The 20,824-nt window shown below is 49.4% G+C and overlaps 2 protein-coding genes across 4 annotated transcripts in view; one reads left to right on the plus strand and one right to left on the minus strand.

The window, feature by feature from the left end:
• The window catches only part of DBNDD2 (dysbindin domain containing 2), a 36,271-nt gene that overhangs the window by 648 nt on the left and 14,799 nt on the right, over positions 1–20,824 (plus strand). Inside the window, exons 2-3 of one of the 3 annotated variants that reach the window (XM_025184023.2) lie at positions 1,061–1,181; positions 12,451–12,523. Coding sequence is in view for 2 of the 3 variants with exons in the window: in XM_075901296.1 (XP_075757411.1) it covers positions 20,686–20,728 (43 nt within the window). In the remaining variant the exon portion in view is untranslated. Of the gene's footprint in view, positions 1–1,060; positions 1,182–12,450; positions 12,524–20,249; positions 20,729–20,824 lie in introns of those variants that run through there. The other 2 variants (XM_075901296.1, XM_075901295.1) reach the window with 2 other exon arrangements.
• On the minus strand, positions 870–6,560 carry TP53TG5 (TP53 target 5). The gene is made up of 5 exons (XM_025184022.2): positions 6,402–6,560; positions 4,988–5,056; positions 4,426–4,562; positions 1,991–2,321; positions 870–1,020 (listed from the first exon to the last, which is right to left on the minus strand). Exons 1-4 carry the CDS (start codon positions 6,438–6,440, stop codon positions 2,006–2,008), a joined length of 561 nt encoding a protein of 186 aa, XP_025039807.2. The 5' UTR covers positions 6,441–6,560; the 3' UTR covers positions 870–1,020; positions 1,991–2,005.

Here is a 20,824-nt window from a genome sequence, read left to right on the forward strand (position 1 = left end):
AACGTGCTATGTGGGGTCAATTTTCCCATTAAAAATAATGGAAAAGGTGGGGGTTGCGTTTCAGATGGTGGTGGCAAAGTCAATTTTTTGTTGGTGCTGGGTCGTCAACGTCAGCATTAGATATCTAGCAATACAAGACACCACGGTTTGTTAAAACACAAAGATGAACACGTGAGTGAGTGGAGGAGCGCTGTGACCACGTGTATTCATACGCTCATACGTATTACCACTGTTTTCACCAACTTATACCACCGTGCAAAGTAGTCCGCCACTTGATTATTTTCGTGTTATTTTGGGGACGGTCATGTTATTCGAAAAATGTTCCCTAAAAAAAAATCCTGCTATTGCGAAAACATGTTAAGCAGGCATGTGTTCAACGAGTAATTACTGTATAGGCTATGTGTACATGGCTGCGTTATTTCGGAATAACCAACGTTATTTTGAAATAACAGAGTATGCATCTATACAGCAAGCCATTCTTTCGAAATAATGTCGAGTTGGAGGACTTCTTACTCCGACTCCTGTAACCCTCATTTCATGAGGAGTAAGGGAAGTATGTCAAAGGGAGAGTGCTCTTGCTTCGACTTCCTGCTGTGTAGGCAGCGCCAAAAGCCAAGTTAAGCCATTTTGACTTCAGCTATGCAATTGATGTAGCTGAAGTTATGTATCTTAATTTGAATTTTGCCCTTCTGTGTAGACGTGCCCTATTGAGAGCAGAAGTTCAAGTGTCTGTACTCAAGAAGTAAAATCATGCAAGTAGCCTCAGTAGCCACGGTGGCCATTCAGAGAGCTGCATTACTGTTGTGAATGCAAGGGAGGTGAAAACTGCAACCTCCCTCCCCCATTTGCCAAACTACTCCAATCGGCTCCCACTTTGGCACATGCCAGAGACACGTTTTGTGTCTGAAGGATGCAGATTATTCCCTTTATTTGTAGAATTATGGATCAGTGCATCACACAGCTCATCTTTCTCTTGAAAGCCCATCTCAGTCTCTGCCCAGCTCAGAATATCTGCAAGCCCTGAAAGGAAAGCAAACATCAGTGTGGTTTGTTTTTTTAGAGAGAAGAATCCTGGAGTGCAGTGATCAGAGCTTCTCTAGACTGAAACACCAACCGCACAGCAGGAGAGTAGCCGCCTACCTGCCTTGGAATCCTGTGCTTCATCCAGGGACAGAGCTAATGTGGGTGATGATTACATATGTCCTAATCCTCTTAGTGTCAAGGGGGATGGTGGGATTTCATCAAAGGGGGCTGTTAATGAGCGGTGGCCTCCTCCATGGGGAGGGAACGTATTCTGTTGGGGACAATGTGTTACCCAATCAAGGAAAGCCGACTTTAAATGTGAGCCCTGCATAGCAGGGATTGTCTTGACTGGCAAAGGCTCCATGTATGGTTCTTTGAAGAACCGGTGAAGAACAGGCCAAACTGGTGACCAGGGTCAGGCACGACCATTATCGGGAATAATCTTGGCAAAAATTTCAAGGAGACATGTACAAACTTGGCACTGGATAGACCCAATTTGTCCTTCCCCATCTGTGCAGAGTGGCTGAGACAAGAGTGGCTAGCTATGGGCAAAAAGGAGGAAAATATTAAAGGAGGCCTTGGTGCTTGCCTGTATTGCTAGCATGGTTGGGTTCACATCCCCCACGAGCCATGGCTGGGGAGTGAAAATTCTATGTGCTTGGACACTGTGGTGAGGAGTGAGGTTTAAGGACTTTTAGAAAAGGGGAGCCCCATACTAGTCCTGCTGCCGCTACATAGACAGTTCCAGCTTAGGCCCCTCATTCAATCACCAGCTTCACAGGACGAACAAGGACTAGGAATCCTGGCAGTGTGCAGGCAGCAGGATGGGTGGGAATGGTCTGCAGTGACTTCCTCTGGCCCCTGACTGGATTTAGAAGGAACCAGCCTGGCTAGGGGAGAGAAAGTTGCAGGGACTTAACGCCTAGGAGAGAAAGATGCAGGGGAAAGCCAGAGGCGGGAAGCTTACAGGAAGCAGACCCTGTCACTCCTGGTACTGGATGGTCAGAGTGTGCTCCAGAGTCTCGCCACATGACCGGGTGCAGCAGGGTTTCATCCATCGCTGGGTCGCTGGTCTACAAAGCACCTTGGGAGCGGGTACATGGAGCCGCTTGGGAAGGCCTTCGAACCGGCACTTCTGGGGCAGATCAAGAGGCTGGGTCTCCAAGGGCAGCTCAAGGTTACTCTGCATAGCTGCAGGGTCTGTATCCATGTCCTCAGCATCAGCATCAGCATCAGAGACCGGATCAGCACTGGCATCTGCTGGAGGCGTGTCTGGGTCCTTGGAGGAGACACTTGTCCTAAAACAAAATCCAGAAACATGCTTGTTTGTCCCACTTCCAACCATCTGCAGATTCCAAAACAGCTTGTGAAACAAATTCCTCCTGACCCAGATCTCCTAGTTAGTGACCCCCTTTTGACTGAGCTCCGAACCCGTGGGGAATGGTAATGATCATTCTGGCAAGTGGGCGCAGGAGGGAGAGAACCCAAAAGAAAACATGCTGGGAACCATTCACACAACAGATACCTCGCTACAAAAAGGAGGAGGAGGAACAGTCTGAGAGTCACTCAGGGTATGTCTACACTACCCCCCTAGTTCGAACTAGGGGGGTAGTGTAGACATACCCTCAGGGACGGAGGGCAGGATACAAGCATTGGAAAGGAGCTGCTGCAAAGAGAGAAGGATGAGGTCCTGCGAGGTGACATTCACAAGGGACCTGCCACTTTGAATGTCTCAAGGGCCTGGACAAAAGGTTGAGGTGGGGAACGATGACATGAGTGAAAGGAAAACAAAGTTTTAGAGATGATCACAGTGGTCCAGACTGTGACTGTACTGCTGTTATTTCAAATGCATGGCTTTTTCATCTGGCAAATTAACTGATTACTCCAGCTCACGACACCCTATGAGGAAGGAAGGGAAGGGAACTTGTATTATTCTTCTTTGACAGACAGAGATACTGAAACAGAGAGGTGAAATGACTAGAATCATAGAATTGTAGGAACCTCAAGAGGCCATCCAGTCCAGTCCCTGCTCTCCTGTTAGGACTTAGTATTAGACCATCCCTGACAGGTGTTTGTCTAACCTACTCTTAAAAGTCACTAATGATGGAGATTCCAAAACTTTCCTAGGCAATTTGTTCTAGTGCTTCACCATCCTGACAGTTAGGAAGTGTGTAATGTCCAGCCTAAACCTCCCTGGCTGCAGTTTAAGCCCACTGCTTCTTGTCCTTTCATCCGAGTTCAAGGAAAATATTTTTTTCCTTCTTCCTTGTAACAACCTTTCATGTACTTAGGTTATATCATGTCCCCTCTCAGTCTTCTCTTTTCCAAGCTAAAGGAATCCAGTTTTTTCAATCGTCCCTCATAGGTCATGTTTTCTAGGCCTTTAATCATTTTTGTTCCTTTTCTCTGGACTTTCTCTAGTTTGTCCACATCTTTCCTAAAATGTCATGCTGATTAGGCCGCAGCTGAGTCCTATTCAGCATGAAGTACAGCAGAAGAATTACTTTTTGTGTTGACAACACTCCTGTTAATACACTCAGAATGAAGTTTGCTTTTAGCTTGTGCTCCACTATGACTCTTAAATTCCTTTCCACCATCCTTCCCAAGCCGACATTTCCCATTTTGTACATATGCAATTGATTGTTCTTTCCTAAGTCAGATACATTTGTGCAGCTGTCCTTATTGAATTTTATCCTGGTACTTCAGACCATTTTATTTCTGAGTGCCTGATTTAAAGGGGGAAATGGCCCAAGGCCAAGCTCTGAGTTAGTGGCAAAGCCAGGATTAGACCTCAGGACAGCCTGCTTCCCAGCCTCATCCTGTCCATCATTGCATCCTGCTTCAACAATTACACTTCTCCATGGCCCAGCTCTCCCAACTCCAGCTTATGCAGAATGGGCTGCTGCTGATGTTGCCTACTAAGTGCAAGCACTTTTCTCTCCCATCTCTAGACAGCTCTTGTCCCCCAAGATTATTACAGGATCCAACTCCAAATAGCCACCTTTTATTTGAAATCCCTCTATTCCACTTACCGGGGGTCCTTCCTCTGGTCCCTCCACCCCTGCCCACTAGCCTCTTGGGAGAGATCTGGGCACAAAACCATTTCCCTCTTTTTATCTCTCGCATTCAGAAGCAGAAATCAGACTGTGCAACCCCGCGGAATCACAGTGGAGAGGCCTAAAAGATTCGGAATGAGCTTATTTCATCACCTGCCTCCTTTCACTTCCCCCTCTCCTGGGCCCCAGTCATGCTTCCTGGCCCAGCCTGCAAAGACACCCCATCCCACACTGTACTCACATAATGCTCCCCATCACGGAAGCATCCTCAGTCCCATGCAGCATGTCCATGAGATAGAGTCACAGGGAAGCAAAAAGCCACAGGTTCTGTTACACAGTGACTCACCCTGAGGGGACAGCTGGGAGGCTGGGAGGTTCCTCGAATGCCAGCGACTTCCAGTAGCTGACAGCTAATGCCCGTAGACGGAGGATCCTGCGATCAGCGCTCTTCAGCAGCTTCAGCAGCGACAGTTTCTTGAGTATCTGCCAGATTGGATACAATGGGAATTACGGGCTGAAATACTTTATTGCCTTCCTTGAGGCTGTCACAGGACAGGAGCTACAGGTCACTTCCATCCACCCACACATCCTTTCCAGCCCCTTGAGTTATCATGTCACACAGATCCCCAGTTGTACAGCCCTTGGCCCATAGACGAGAGAAACACTTAGATGGTGACATGCACACCATCGCCCTCTGTTTACATTCCAACCACAAGCCTGGGACACCTTGAGATGAACATACATCTCAGGAATCCATGTACTGCTGCTCGGCTTGCAGAGGGGCAGGGTACAAGAGACATGCACAGATCTCACACTACCATCCAGTTTTAGTGTCTATTGCCTCATAGTGAGGGTGACACCTATCTACCAGCAGCTGGTACATGCACAAAACCAGGGTGGCTTCTTACTCTCTTTAGATGATTCTTCTCTTGTTCCATGTCACTCAGTTGACATGGTGCAATCCCCACATCTTCAGTCTGTGAAAGGGAAAAACCAGGCACACTTGAGGCAATAGATTGGAGCTAGAGAGGTCCCCTTGTAGCCAAGAAGGCTAACGGCATGTGGGATGCATTAGGACAGGAGTGGCCCGAGGCAGGCTGCGGCAGCTGGCGCCCCAGGCGGAATGCGCAATTTGTGTCCCTGTTCGCACGGCTGTCAATGGGGTGATATCATCATCGGGTGCTCTGGGTGCCCCGTTACATCATCATCAGGTGCCGTTGAAGGTGGCACCCTAGGCAACAGCCGAGTTGTCCTATAGCCACGGGCTGCCCCTGCATTAGGAGGAGCATTGCCGGCAGATCTAGGGAAGTGATTGTTCCCCTTTATTCGGCACTAATGAGCCACATCTGGAGCATTGCATCCAATTTTGGGCCCCCATTACAGAAAGGTTGTGGATGCATTGGAGAAAGTGCCAGGAAGGGCAACAAAAATGATGTGGGGGCCAGAGCACATGACTTATGAGGAGAGACTGAAGAAACTGGGCTTATTTAGTCTGCAGAAGAGAAGAGTGAGGGGGGAGTTTGAAAGCAGACTTCAACTATCTGAAGGGAGGCTCCGAAGAGGATGGAGAGAGGCTGTTCACAGTAGTGATGGATGGCAGAACAAGGAGCAATGGGCTCAAGTTGCAGTGGGAGAGGTCTAGGTTGGATATTAGGAAAAACTATTTCACTAGGAGGGCAGTAAGCACTGGGATGGGTTCCCTAGGGAGGTGGTGGAATCTCCATCCCTAGAAGGTTTTTAAGTCCTGGCTTGACAAAGCCCTGGCTGGGATAATTTAGTTGGGGTTGGTCCTGCTTTGGGCAGGGGGTTGGACTCAATGGCCCCCTGCGGCCTCTAACAGCCCTAGGATTCTGTTTAAAACTAGAGTGGACAAAGCACTAGCAAATGCATTGTAGGGAGCAATGCAGCCCTGTTCTCTGGGGGAACCAGGGTCTAGATGGGACCTGATCAGTCTTTTTCTTATCTTTAATGTCTCTGAGTCTCTGAGTTAGGGCCACATTTTAAATAGCACTGCTGGATCACCCTACTACGTGTGCAGCATTGCCTTAGAGTTCTTTACATCAGGGCCTTGCTGGGACTTCCCCCTCTGGGTGTGTTGGTTGTTGCTTTCGTGGTTGAGTCCCATCAAAGTGCTCAGCATTATACAGCACATGTAGGAAAACCAGGTCCCGGCCCACAGGCCTGGGAGTCTGCAACATTCCCATCTGAGGGCAAATTCTCCCCTCTCCCCCGGCCACACACACAGTCCCTTTGCCACTCCCGAGAGGTTCAGGGAGGAGATCACTACAATTCATGAAGGGTCTGAAGAAGGACTGACCGTACCTGGTGAACAGGGGCTTTCTTCTTCCCTGAAGCCTTCATAGTCCTTCAGGGATAGTTCTGTAAGGGTTTGGATAGGAGGTTTTGTAGCAGACAAGCAAGATATCTGAGAGGTACCAGGGAGCTCCCTCTTGCTCTGAGATGCTACTTGCCCCCTCCGGGGTCTGATATCTTGGGGTGATGTCAACTCAGACAGAGGCTGTGACCTCATTTATCTGTGACACCTGAAACCAGATGTCAGTATTGAGGATAACAGGGTCTGCTTGGGGAGGTGCAGATGGGATGATGGGGTGGGGTGGGGTTGATGCATACCTGGGGGAGGAATAAAAAGAAGGGTGTAACATTAGTAGTGAGAAGTTCTATCTCCCCAATAGGACAGTTTCTAATATAACATAGGAAACCAAGAAGTGGAGCAGTACAGCAAACGTTCAGGGCAGAGGACTGGCAGCCACTCTTGGGCTCCACTCCCAATATGCCATCCCTTGAGAAAAACCAGTCCATGCCTCAGTTTCCTCATCCATAAAATGGGAATAGTCCTGAGGCTGTGAGGTTTTGCTAATTAGTAGGTATGAAGCTGCTGAGATCCTGAGATGAAAGACAATGTAGCTGTGCAAACTTAATTATGATTAAGAATAAATAAATGACTAGCAGGAGCTCTCTCGATTCCTGGCACTAGAAAAGCGTTGACTGGCCATGTGCTGGGGCTCTGGGTAGTTCTGTAAGGGCACAGACCTGTCCTTCCCACGGTGAGAAAAGGTGGGGAAATGTGAAAGGAACCAGCTTTGGATTTCTTACATACAGAATGTTTCTGGTGACCTCTCTCCCGAGCCGGCATTTCTGATGCCAGTCATTCATAATAAAGGAAGATGAATTGGTTGGAGGTAAAAGTGGGTATAACAGGCAGTGTTCTCCCTGAGCTGAGCACTTGGGCAGCTGTACAGGAGAGATTCAAATGCCATGCAGCTGATTAGCAGAGTTCCCACAGCCAGCAGTATGTGTGTTGACTGGTGGTGCACATCCACACACCTTGGCTCACTGACAAAATGTATTCCACACACGAATGGAAAATAATTAGAGAGAACATCAATAACAGGGCAGTCTGCCCCTTTAATAGTGCAGGCAGAAGGGGGACAAAGAATCCTGCCCCTGCCCCTGCCCCTGCCCCTGCCCCAGAAAGAAGTCCAGAGGCAGGTGCTGGAAGTTTGGTTGACACAGCTGAGCAACTCCTCATGATTGGCCCACACCCTCAGTCGAATAATATAAAGGAGAACTGAGCCCAAAAAGGAAGGGGAAAGCTAGGACTGGAGTGTTTTTATTTATTAAAAGGGATAAGGGATCTTTTGGAAAAGGCTTTATTTTCCGAAAGATCCGCGTCTAGACTGGCGCTTTTTTCCAGCAAAGCTCCGTGCCGAAAAAAAGCGGCAGCCATTTTTATGCTAATGAAGCGGGGGAGATTTAAATCCCCGCTTCATTAGCAATTGCGATACGTCTAATTTGCATCCCTTTTACGAAAAAGGGAAGCAATCTAGACGTAGCCAGAGGGTGGAGCTTCCCGATGGGGCTGGAAAGGCCAAGGAGTGAATGGGGTCAGTGATCACATATACAGAACTAGAAGATATATCTGATGTTGCTTGGGTCCTTAACTAAAATACATTTTTTTTTCATTTGAATCATTGCTCTGGGGTGGGGCTGAGGGGGTCAGTATGGGAAGAGAGGACAACCCCAGCTCTCTGTCTTTACAGCAGCTTAGGGCTAGATGAGAAGCCCCTGTCTATGGCTGGCTGGGGGACAGACAGACACACAGACAAACTCTCTGAAATATATAGGAGATAGCTGCCCCCTGCTGGCCCGATGGGGTTATAGCTGTCCTGGTCCCCATCTCTGGCCCCTTGCTGCCCCCTTGTGGTCATTCTTCAGTACAACTATCAGACCCCCTCCCTTTCCATTTTATAAGAAACAATCAAATTCCAGACACATCCCTTTGTCCTGACATAACCAAACCCTGATCTTGCTTTAAGCTGTGATACGAGGAAGCTCCATGCAAAATGTGGTGGTCCTAGTACTTAACGTTTAGGAGGCATTCTGAACAAATGGACAAACGGATGAACAGACGGACAGACAGACCCACATTTCTAAAATATATAGCAAGACAAGGACAGTGCTACCTTCTCCTTTTAATATCAGGATGACTAGGTGAACAAAGACTGCCACTCTTGCTACTGTTCCTGTCGGGCCTAGAGATGGTGGACCCAGATGTGTGTGTAGATTGTGTGCCTACAGTGCTGCTGGGTTGAAGGCATTGTGTATATATATATATATATGCATGTGAGTGTGCATTGAACTATGTGTGCATATGCTTGTGTTTCAAATGGGTGTATGAATCTAGAAATGCATCCATGTCAGCATATTAGTAGCATGTTTTCCTGTGTACAAAACACTACTAAATTCAAAGAGCTTTACCAATGTACGTATGTTCCCAGTATATGTATGTGTGTGTGTGTGTGGGCACATGTACCTGTGCATGCATCTAACAGTCCTGCATACATGTTAAGTCCCTGGGGGTATGTCTACACTACAGCACTAATTCGAACTAACTTAATTCGAATTAGTTAATTCGAACTAAGCTAATTTGAACTAGTGCATCTAGACCTAAAAACTAGTTCAAATTAGCGTTTTGCTAATTCGAACTAGCATGTCCACATTGAGTGGACCCTGAACCGGGGTTAAGGATGGCCGGAAGCAGTGCCGGTAGGGCATCAGATTAGGACTTAGAGCGTGGAGCTGCTGTCTCGGCTAGCCAAGGGCTGTGCTTAAAGGGACCTGACCCCCACCCCGGACAGACAGTTCTCAGGGGTTCCCTGCTCGCTTGTCTAACTCGATGAGGAACAGCAAAGCAGTCCTGGCTTGGAGTGCCCTGAGTGCCCACACTCGGCACATCACAGCACTCGGCCATCAGCCCGGCTGCACTTGCTGCAGGCTGCCATCCGGGGAGGGGGGTCAATCGGGGGGCTGCAGGAGAGCTTCCACCCCGAGGAGCCCACAGAGCCAGCCCAGTCCTCCCCATCGGGGGCTCGTACCCCATTCCTCCCTCACCTCCTTCCACTTACCCCTCCCTAGCCCCCCTTCCTGATGTACAAAATAAAGGACACGTGTGTTCAAAAATAGAAACTCTCTTTATTGAACAAAACTCAGGGAGACTGGAAAAAGGAGGTGGGAGAGGGGAAGAGAGAGGGTGGGAGAGGGGAGGGCAATTAAAATGATCAGGGGTTTGGAACAGATCCCATATGAAGAGAGGCTAAAGAGACTGGGACTTCTCAGCTTAGAAAAGAGGAGACTGAGGGGGGATATGATAGAGGTCTATAAAAGCACGAGTGGTGTGGAGAGGGTGCATAAAGAAAAGTTCTTCATTAGTTCCCATAATAGAAGGACTAGAGGACACCAAATGAAATGAATGGGTAGAAGGCTTCAAACTAATAACAGAAAGTTCTTCTTCACAAAGCAAATAATCAACCTGTGGAACTCCTTGCTGCAGGAGGCTGTGAAGGCTACAACTAGAACAGAGTTTAAAGAGAAGTGAGATAAAGTCATGGAAGTTGGGTCCATGGAGTGCTATTAGCCAGGGGGTAGAAATGGTGTCCCTGGCCTCTGTTTGTGGAAGGCTGGAGATGAATGGCACGAGACAAATGGCTTGGTCATTGTCTTCGGTCCATCCCCTCCAGGGTACCTAGTGTTGGCCGCTGTCAGCAGACAGGCTACTGGGCTAGATGGACCTTTGGTCTGACCCAGTACAGCCATTCTAAGCTCAGGGCTCAGAGTCGGGGGTCTCACTGGACCACCTTGATTTTCATGCACACCTGCTCCTGGGTGGCCAGTCTGGCAGCTATCCTGCCCTAGACGGCCACTTTCCTGTGCCTAGTGTGGAGGTCGTGGATGAGGTCTACTATGTCTGCACTAGACCAGGCGGGTGCCCGCCTCTTGCGGACCTGGGCAGGCTCCCGGGAGCCGCCAGCCTGGTCCCAGGAAGAGGCGGAGGGCTGGGTGGCGGTGGGTGGCTGGCTCATCTTGTGCCAGGTGCAGGGACTGCTGGCTGGGTGCTGGCAGGCTTGCACCTGGCACGGGCACCGTAGCCAGCCCGTGCCCCTTTAAGGGCTCTGGGGCCGGGAGGGGGGCAGAAGAGTTTCCCTGGTTTGGCCCAGAGTGGCTACCAGGGAAAGCTGGGGAGGGCTAGCCTCCCACTAGTTCGAATTAAGTGGCTACACAGCCCTTAATTCGAACTAGTTAATTAGAACTAGGCGTTAGTCCTCGTAGAATGAGGTTTACCTAGTTTGAATTTAGCGCACCGCTAGTTCGAATTAAGTTCGAACTAGCGGTTTGCTAGTGTAGCGCCTATTGAAGTTAATTCGAACTAACGTCTGTTAGTTCGAATTAACTTTGTAGTGTAGACATACCCTGGCAGACTGTGAAGAGCTACTAAAGGATCTCTCATAACTGGGTGATTGGGCAACAAAACAGCAGATGATATTTAATGTTGATAAATGCAAAGTAAAGCACATTGGAAAACTTAATCCCAACTGTACATATAAAATGATGGGGTCTAAAATAGCTGTTACACTCAAGAAAGTAATCTTGGAGTCGTTGTGGATAGTTTTCTGAATACATCCACTTAATGTGCAGGGGCGGTCAGAGCTAACAGAATTTGGGGAAGCATTAAGAAAGGAATATATAATAAGACAGAAAATATCATATTGCCTCAATATAAATTCATAGTACGCCCACATCTTGAATATTGTGTGCAGATGTGGTCACCTCATCTCAGAATAAATACATTGGAAATGGAAAAAGATCAGCAAGGGAAACAAAAATTATTAGGGGGCATGGAATGGTTTCTGTATGAGGAAAGATTGATTAGACTAGGACTTTTCAGCTTGGAAAAGAGATGACAAAGAGGGGGATATGATTGTTGGCTATAAAATCATGATTGGTGTAGAGAAAGTCAATAAGGAATGCTATTTACTCAAAACACAAGAATTAGAGATCACCAGATGAAATAAGAAAGAAAGAAAGAAAGAAAGAAAGAAAGAAAGAAAGAAAGAAAGAAAGAAAGAAAGAAAGAAAGAAAGAAAAGATTTCTTCACACAATGCACAGTCAACCTGTGGAACTCATCAGAGGATGTTGTGAAGTCCAAGACTATAACAGAGTTAAAAAAAACCAGCTAGATAAATTCATGGAGGGTTGGTCCATCAATGGCTATAAGGCTGAATGGGCACGGATGGTGTCCCTAGCCTCTCTTTGTCAGAAACTGGGGATGAGCAACAGGTAAATGGATCATTTGATGATTAAGGGTGTGTCTGCCCTGCCAGGGCTTAACTCGAAATAAGCTATGCAAAATGAGCTATGTCAATTGCGTATCTATTTTGAAAAAGGGAGCATCTACACAGCACTTATTTTTAAATAGTGATAGAAATGTAGCCGTGTTAGTCTGGTGTAGTACTCACAGACATTTACCTTCCACCCCCTGCGTCCCCCTTCTGTTCTGAAATGTGATTTGTCCTTTTCATATGTGCTCATTTTTTTAATTGTGTCCTTTGGTATATGTGGTTGTGACTATTTTCTTCCACTATTTGATCTGAGGAAGTGGGTCTGGCCCACGAAAGCTCATCATCTAATAAACCATCTTGGTAGTCTTTAAAGTGCTACATAGTCCTGTATTTTATTTTTAAATAGAGCATCCTTCCTCCAACTTCCCTTACTCCTCGTACAATGAGGGTTACAGGAGTCAGAGTAAGAAGTCCTCCAGCTTGACAGTATTTCAACATTATTTCGAAATAACTGCCTGATGTGTAGACGTGGACTAAGTTATTTCAGAATGGCACTAGTTATTTCAAAATAATAACAACAGTACCTGTACTGTTCATTCCTCTGGGGTACCTGGCACTAGCCGCTATCAGAAGACAGTATACTGAAGTAAATGAACTTTTGGCCATTCTGATGCTCTTATGCCCGTGAGGGCATTTTCCTGTTTGAAACTTTCCCTCTTTTCTTTCCTTTTAGTGGGGTCAGTGTATGATTCATCAGTGAGGCACAGAAGAGACAGGAGCTGCAGCACAAAGGCTGAATTCTGCAGGTTTGGACTAGAGGGGACTAAGTTATTTTTCACACTGTTCAGACTTTCCTTTCTTCCTTTCCCCCTTCCATTCAGTGAGTTCTCAATGGTTTTATTTTAATGCAGTATTTGAAGATAAAGGTTATGAATAAATCAGTGGTAACTGCATCTGGGTGCCTTTTAAATGGATCACTCGGGGAAATGAAGGACATATGGCTTTAGCTTGAGCCCATTGTACTACAAGCAGACACTCTGAAAACATCTTCCTCCCACACATGCTGCCAAGGCACCGTAATCTGCTATAACACCTTTGTGCTCTGCACATATGTAACATCACAGGTGGGTCTGCCAGTTAATAGCGATCTGTTTTGTATCGATATCGCTGTTCTGATCTGACAGTTGGCATTGTCTACTCAAGTACCAAATTGTGTGCTTGGTTTTTGTGATGTCAAAAATATCACTGGTGTTGAGGACAGTGCTATCGCTCTGCACTTAAAACACATTTCATCAAAAGATATCAAAGCACATTATGAAGATGGGAAATAGAACTGTATTATTTAAGAGCAGGTTAGACAGACATTTGTCAAGGATGATCTAGACCAGTAGTTCCTAAACTTTTTGGCATCTCGCCCCCTTTTTGATTTTTGAGAAACCTTCACACACACACACACACAAAGTAGCAGCAAAACTTATTGAGCCGAAAAACTTGGGGGGGGGGGATTGATGGGCTGGGTTGCCTCACACACCCCCTGGAATTTCTTCACTCTCCCCAAGGGGTCACATCCCCAAGTTTGGGAACCCATGATCTAGACAGTGATTGGGGACTGGACTTGATGACCTCTCGAGGTCCCTTCTAGTTCTAATGTTCTATGATTCTATGCCTGCTTTAGAGACATCATATATATAGTAGCCCAATGTCTGTGATTCTGTAACACTGAAATACTGGCTGTTCCCTCTGGGTGACGCTGTTGCCTGAGTCACGTCCTTTGCCTCCGTGGTGCTCGGGTGACTTCTGTGCCGCTCAGCCAGGCTGCCGCAGGGGAGCAAGCAGCATAAGCGGCAGTTTGGGCACCACGGTTCCCATGCAGCACAGGGAGCGCGGGGCCCAAACAGCTGCTTGCGCTGCTTGCTCCCCCGCAGTGGCCCAGCTGAGCGGCACAGAAGTCAGCCGAGCACCATGGCGGGAGGGGAAGGGGGGTGCGGCGGTGATGTACACGGCCAGGGGACAGGGCCTGGCTGTGTACGTCACCATCCCGCCCCCCTTTGCGCCCCCCTTCGCCTCCCGCCGTGGCGCTCAGCAGACTTCTGTGCTGCTCAGTTGAGCCGCCGCGGGGGAGCCCAAACGGCCGCTTGCTCCCCGCGGCTGCCCGGCTGAGTGGCGCAGAAGTCAGACGAGCACCATGGCTGGAGGCGAAGGGGGGCGGGGCAGTGACGGGGGGCGTGACAGTGGCTCCAAGCCCCGCCCCCTGGCCGTGAACATCACTGCCCCGCCCTCCTTCGCCTCTCGCAGTGGGGCTCAGCTGACTTCTGCGCCACTCAGCCAGGCTGCCGCAGGAGAGCAAGTGGTGCAAGTGACTGTGTAGGCTCCATGCTCCCCATGCAGTACGGGGAGCGTGGTGCCCAAACAGCCATTTGGGCTCTGTAGTCCCCCGAGTGAGAAGCAGGAGTGGGAGGAGAAGAGGGAGAGAGAGAGAGAGAGAGAGGCAGGAGGCAGAGGAGAGCTGAGAGAGAGAGAGAGAGGGAGGAGGGGGAGGCAGCTCAGGAGAGAACACTGACGTGGAGGAGAGACCTGAAAATCCCGTCTTATGACGGGCTAATTGGCTAATTCTTTTAAGAATAGCTGATTTCTTTACCTGTGAAAGCTGCCTTGTTAACACGCTGTGTAAAGTTCCTGCTGTTGGCACTGGATCCCTGTCCCCATAGGCCATGGGGCACTGGATCCCTGCTGGTCCTGAGATGGGCAGCAAAGAAGGGACCAACATTTCTGTTTTGTTCATCAGCTCTCAGAATCAACCACTCTGGGAATGTCTGGAGCATTTTTCTGCTGCTCCTAACAACAGCTGGAGTAAGGGAGGAGCAAACTGTTCTCAGTGCAGACTCCACCACTGAGTGCAACACTGGGGTGAGGAGGATTATGAAGGGAGAAAGGGGTCCCCTACCTGGGAGTGCAGCTGTGAGTTTCCTCTCCTTAGAGATTACTAGAAGACTTACCCGGCGTTGCCTGAGTCCTTCAGGGCAGGGGGCTTGTGGTATGGGGGGAGGAGGGTGCAGTAGCCAGGGCAAGGTCTTGGGAATATAGGGGGAGAGGGCAGAATGCTGGAGATGTGGGATGGTGGGAGGTTTGCAAGAGTGAGGGTAGTGGTGGTGAAGACCTACCAGGTAGAGTGGTTCAGAAGAACATGACTGGAACAGTTTTCCAGCTGAAAATGCAATTCCATTAACAATGCATTGTTTCATGGAATTGTATTAATGTTGCTGAAATTTCATTTAGGATAACAAAAGGCGTGTGAATAGTTCAGACAGTGTTGAAACATCTGAGCTTAACATTTTCAAAATGAAACATTTTCCTTTTCCTTTTTATTTGTATAAACCTGTTTTGTATTCTATACTAGAGTTAGTATTGTCATACTACAATACAGTTAAAATCAAAAGGAAACATTTTGATTGATCTAAATGAAACTCTTTTAAATATTTTCTTTTGCAGAGGATTTCAGATTTTTCAGAGTTTGTTCAGAATAGAAACAAAATGGGAAATCTGATCTCAAAATCCTCCATGAAACAGAATTTCTGTTCTCTGCAGAGCTCTACTGACAAATCAGAGTTCTTTGCTCTAGTGGATGTATTCCTCATTGTTTGGAACCCAGAAAAGTAGCTAAACAAAGTTCTCGCAAGGGTAAAAGCACATGGTGGGGGGCAGACGTTACCTGAAGTGTCTCCTTAGAGGAGGTGCATGGGACAGACAGCATATCAGATGAAGTTGAGATGTCGAGTTCAACAACCTTCTGTTAGCTGAGTCCCCAGATCTCAAAACATCTATGCTCTATTGCTCGAGGCCAGGAGTGGAGAACCTCTTTTTGGGTCGGGGGCTGCTGACCCACAAAAAATCTGGCGGGTGGCCACACACAAGTGAGAAGCAAAAGAACAAAAAACTCATAACTAAAAAACCCCTTCACTGACGAGTCCCCCAACTGAGGAGAAAGACACCCCCCATATTCCCTTCGCACACCAGAGCCAAGGGCGGCCCAGCCTTTTAGATTTTGTGTGCTCCAGTTCCGCAGTGGGGCAGCAGCTCCAGTTCCGCAGTGGGGCAGCAGGGTGGCTGGAGCTCCAGTGAGGGCTCCCAAATGCTGGGGCGGGAGGGGCCTCTGATACTGAGGGGCTGGATCCAGGCAAGCCAGGGTCTACATCCGGCCCAGGGCTGGCCTGAGCCATTTGTGTGCCCCAGACCCCGGGAGCGCAGCGCCTCCCCCAGGAGTGTGGCGCATGTGTGGTCCCACTCCCAGGGGCCCAGGGCATGCGCGCCCCCCGCCCTGGGCACCCAGTGCATGCGCAGCAGCCCCGCACGGTGCCCCATACATGGGGCATCCTGGTCGGTAGCCCGGTCAGCCCATAGCTTGGGCCAGCTCTGATCCGGCCCCAAGGTTCCCCACTCCTGCTCTAGGCATATTGTGCTGTCAGCAGAAGACAGGGAGAGATCGTAAAGATGTAACTTCCTGCTGTGAACTCCCTCCTTGGCTCTGGCAAACCTTAACTAGCTCCACTTGTCCCAAGACAGGACTTAGAAGGTGACTTGAGCAGGTCAGAGTGGTGCATCCATCTAAAGGAGCAGCACAAAGGGGAGACAGCCTAACTGACCCCATTGTAAGGCCTCCCGTACATCACTGACATTGCCTCTGAAGCAGCATTAATGGATTTGCTGGGCTTCTCGTCAAAGCCAGTCAGGTCTTCTTGAGACAGTTCACGTCACAGCAGCCACACTCCTTCAATGGAATTTATGGCTTTTCAGCCTCCCATCTGTCCAACATCAAATTCTCCCTTTTAAGGGAACTGCAGGGTTGCTGGGATCAGAGATGGTGTTTCACCCTGAATGGGCTGCACTCTGGCTCAGCTGTCATGTATTGCCTCATTTGTTAGGATAGAAACTCTGCCCTGTCCCCAAAATGGGCAAAAAGCCCATTTCCTCCTTCACTCCAGCAACTCACTGAGCAAATCAAGCCAGATCTCGCATTCAACCTCTTACGCATGGTGCCTGCAAAGAATAAGATTTATTTTCACTGCTTAATGATTCAGTGTCTGGCTGGGGCGTGTTCACCTTTTACTTTGCAGCTGATTTATTCCCTAATCCTCCCACCCCACCCCCGTGGCCAGGAGCCTGAGTAACCTCCTGTATTCTGCAAACCTGTAATAGAGGAAAGAAACAACCATGAGCAGGAAATGCAGGATGAACAAATCATGCTGCATTTTATTTTGAAGATCAGATTACCAGCTTGCCTCATGAGCTCTGGCAGGAACTGAACTTTATGTCATGGTGATGAAAGAACCATGTCCCCCACTTAGATTCACAATAGGGTGTCACAACAGACCCGTGATTATGATGTCATCTCAGTAATTTTGAGCACTAGTTTTCATGATGACCTGGAGAGAGGCAGTTCAATTCACGGAGACTTTATTTGCCCCAGAAGTGATGCGAGTGTAAAGAAAAGTACCAGACCCTTCAGGTACCAGTCAGAAAGAAGCAGCAGAGCCCAAGATGGAACTTGCAAGACTGGTTAATTTGAGTAAAACTGATTTGCAAGAAGTAGTGTGCCTATGATGAAACATCAGGATGCTTCAAGATATTCTACTTGCAGCAGGCGATGTTGCTTAAATTTAACAATTAAGATATCTCTTCGCCATGGAAACTGTAAAGTGTGAGAGCAAATGGGTGCATATTTGCTGTGTTATTTGCCAGATTAGGCTTCTCTTATTCCTACTGAGTAGTGTTTTAGTCCTCAATCAGCTCTATTAAAATAACCAGGACTAGAGGACTAAAGAAAACTAAAGTACTACTCACTGTGAATAAAGGTGGCAGAATCTGGACTTAAAGCTCAAGTCAGTGACTGGCACCAGCAAAAAGAGGTGTTCTATAGCAGAGATCTGGGCTGATGCCCCAGCCCTGGCCTCTAGGTCCTGTGGGGAGGACAGTAAGGAAGGTGTCAGAAAGGAAGGTTTGGGACAGGAATTCTAGGAATCATAGAATCACAGAGCTGGAAGAGACCTCAGGAGGTCATCAAGTCCAGCCCCCTGCCCAAGGCAGGGCCAATCCCAACTAAATCAACCTAGCCAGGGCTTTGTCAAGCCGAGACTTGAAAATCTCTAGGGATTGAGATTCCACCACTTCCCTAGGGAACCCATTCTAGTGCTTCACCACTCTCCTAGTGAAATAGTTTTTCCTAATATCCAACGTAGGCCTCTCCCACTGTAACTTGAGACCATTGTTCCTTGTTCTGCCATCCATCACTACTGTGATCAGCCTTTCTCCATCCTCTTTGGAACCTCCCTTCAGGAAGTTGAAGGCTGCTATCAAATCCCCCCTCACTCTTCTCTTCTGCAGACTAAATAAACCTAAATCCCTCAGTCTCTCCTCATAGGTCATGCGCTCCAGCCCCCTAATCATTTTGGTTGCCCTCTGCTGGACCCTCTACAAGGCATCCACATCCTTTCTATAGTGGGGGCCTCAGAACGAGACACAATACTCCAGATGTGGCCTCACCAGAGCCGAATAAAGGGGAATAATCACTTCTTTAGAACTGCTGGCAATGCTCCTCCTAATGCAACCTAATATGCCATTAGCCTTCTTGGCTACAAGGGCACACTGTTGACTCATATCCAGCATCTCATCCACTGTAATCCCCAGGTCCTTTTCTGCAGAACTGCTACTTAGCCATTTGGTCCTCAGCCTGTAACAATGTTTGGGATTCTTCCGTCCTAAGTACAGGACTCTACACTTGTCCTTGTTGAACCTCATCATATTTCTTTTGGCCCAATCCTCTAATACTACTGGCTAAATACTACTGGCTAAAGCAACTCATAATACTCATAGATTCTGTGCAACAGCTCTCTGTAGAGCAGTGGTCTCCAACCTTTTTACACCCAAGATTACTTTTTAAGTCTCAGAACAGGAGAAGATCTACTGCCCCGCCCCTTCCTTGAAGCCCCGCCTACATTACATGAGGAAATCTAATGTAAATGTACTGCGCAGGTGCGCAGTTCAGAGAGGGCTCAAGAGCCACTCTTAGAGCCCCTGAGATCTACCGGTAGATCGCGATCTACTGGTTGGTGACCACGGCTGTAGAGCATTACTAGTGTACCCATTTCAGTTCTGCAGTACTCCTGTTATGTTAATCTTGTGCCCCTGACAGACACTCTGCTGAGACCCATAATATTGACCTGCAGTCCCTCTGCTAATCTTGGGCTCTTACTAACGATCTTTAGCCCCGATACCAGGCTATTCCAATCCTGGACAAAAACTATGACAGGAAAATCTGGGGTGTGTTATCAATATGGCTAAATGGGCAAAACAGAAGCCTCACAACTAATTTAACTTACATCAGATGGTACCAGTGGCATCAAATCTGCACAAATAAATCTCTGAGCATGAGGTGTGAATCATCTCGCTCCCTCAGACCAGCACCCTACTATACCAGGATAACTGCCACTGGCGGCAGGGGCTTGTGTTACAACCGCCATGTTGAGGGGCCAAAGTTGTGGGTTGGGCAACAGCAAAGAGAGTGACCATGCCAGGAACAGCCAGGACGCAAACACAACTTCTTCACTTGGCTGGTAACGTGGTGATGCAAACCCTCTGAGGCAGCAGACTGGGTGGGACGGACAATGGTGGCTGGAAACTCCCTTTCTGGCTGTTTCATGCAGGGAGACCATAAAACACACTCTTGTGTTGGTCTGTATCCCTGGAAGGGAATCCTGCTCCCTGGCCTGGCTGTGATCAGATCCTGCCTGCCCAGTGGGGACTGGTAGGATGGAGGGCCTGAGTCACTGCGTGGAGACAGAGGAAGGAAACAGAGGCCCTGTTCCTGAGAGCTCTGCCATTGATTCCAGTAGGAGCAGAACCAAGCCCAGTAGTTTCAGTGACAGCCAAAGAGCAAATGACGATAACACGCCAGACTGGGGCAGACAGAGGCCTCTAGGGAATCCATGTTCTGGCGACAGAGAATCAGTTATGATACCAATGGAGTCTGCAGCCCCTTGTCTGCTCTCTAGGGGATCATCTGTGCCGTGCATATAAAGCACAAAACATTAATTATTAACATTAGCACCAGCTAGACAGGGGGACGCCATTTTCCAGATGCACTGGGTCCTGCAGGCTGGATTCCAGAGCTCTCTCCACAGCAGGGGCTGCCTGTTGCTCTGGGAAGGGGGGAGGTGCTGATCTTCCAGCCCCACCCGGCTCCTGCCCGAAGTGCAGCAGCGTGCAGCGCAGCAGGGAGGCCGCTGTCATTTCTTTGGCTCCCTTTGCTGGCAGGCCTCAGGCTGCAGTGCTGAGCTGCAGACCAAGCTCCATGCAGCGGCCCAAGGAGGGGTGAAGACAGGGAGCCGACGGGAGTCCCCTGGGTCTCCTGGGCAGGCCGCCTCGCTGCCCCGCTCCCGTGCCCTGGTGCACGGTGCCCCCTTGCCGCAGGCTCCCCAGCGCCCGCCAGAGGTGACGCTGTGCAAACGGGCCAGGCGGCCAGCGCGGCAGCTCCTGGGGGGCAGGGGGCCACTTGCGGGCTCAGAGCTGGGAAGCTCCCCATAGATCCCCCCGCCCCCCAGCCGGGCGCAGGCCGCTGTCTGCGGTCCCGCCTGCACCTGCTTCCCTCGGGGGCCCGTAGCGTTTCCTCCTCCCTCTCCTGCCCCTTGCCTGGCCAGCCACAGGCGATTGCCCTGCGCTCCCTCCCGCGCCTGGCCCGGGCACAAGCACCTCCCCCCTTGGCGGATCACGCAGTTGGTACAGTCTGCCGAGCCCCAGCCAGCCCGGCCGGGAGCAGAGCCCCCCCCCGGACTCTCGGCCGGGCCAGCCCCGCTGGAGCGCTGCCTGCCCAGCCGGCGGGATGAGCGAGCGCCGGGCTGCAGCGCCCGCTGCCCCCGCCCAGCCCTGAGCGCGCCCCGGGCTGCCCGCCGCAGACAGCGCCCGCCCGCTGCTGGCCATGTCCGGACCCGGAGCTCACAGCCAGAGCCGGCGGCTGCCCGGTAAGTCCCGGCTCTGGGGGCTGGAGGGGCTGGTGCGTTCCCCCCCCCCCCCCGCTCGCTGCCGGTCCGGGAGCCGGCGTGGAGGGACGTGGCCAG

The sequence above is a fragment of the Pelodiscus sinensis genome, chromosome 18 (assembly GCF_049634645.1).
Source record: "Pelodiscus sinensis isolate JC-2024 chromosome 18, ASM4963464v1, whole genome shotgun sequence".
NCBI classification, from domain to species: Eukaryota; Metazoa; Chordata; order Testudines; family Trionychidae; genus Pelodiscus; species Pelodiscus sinensis.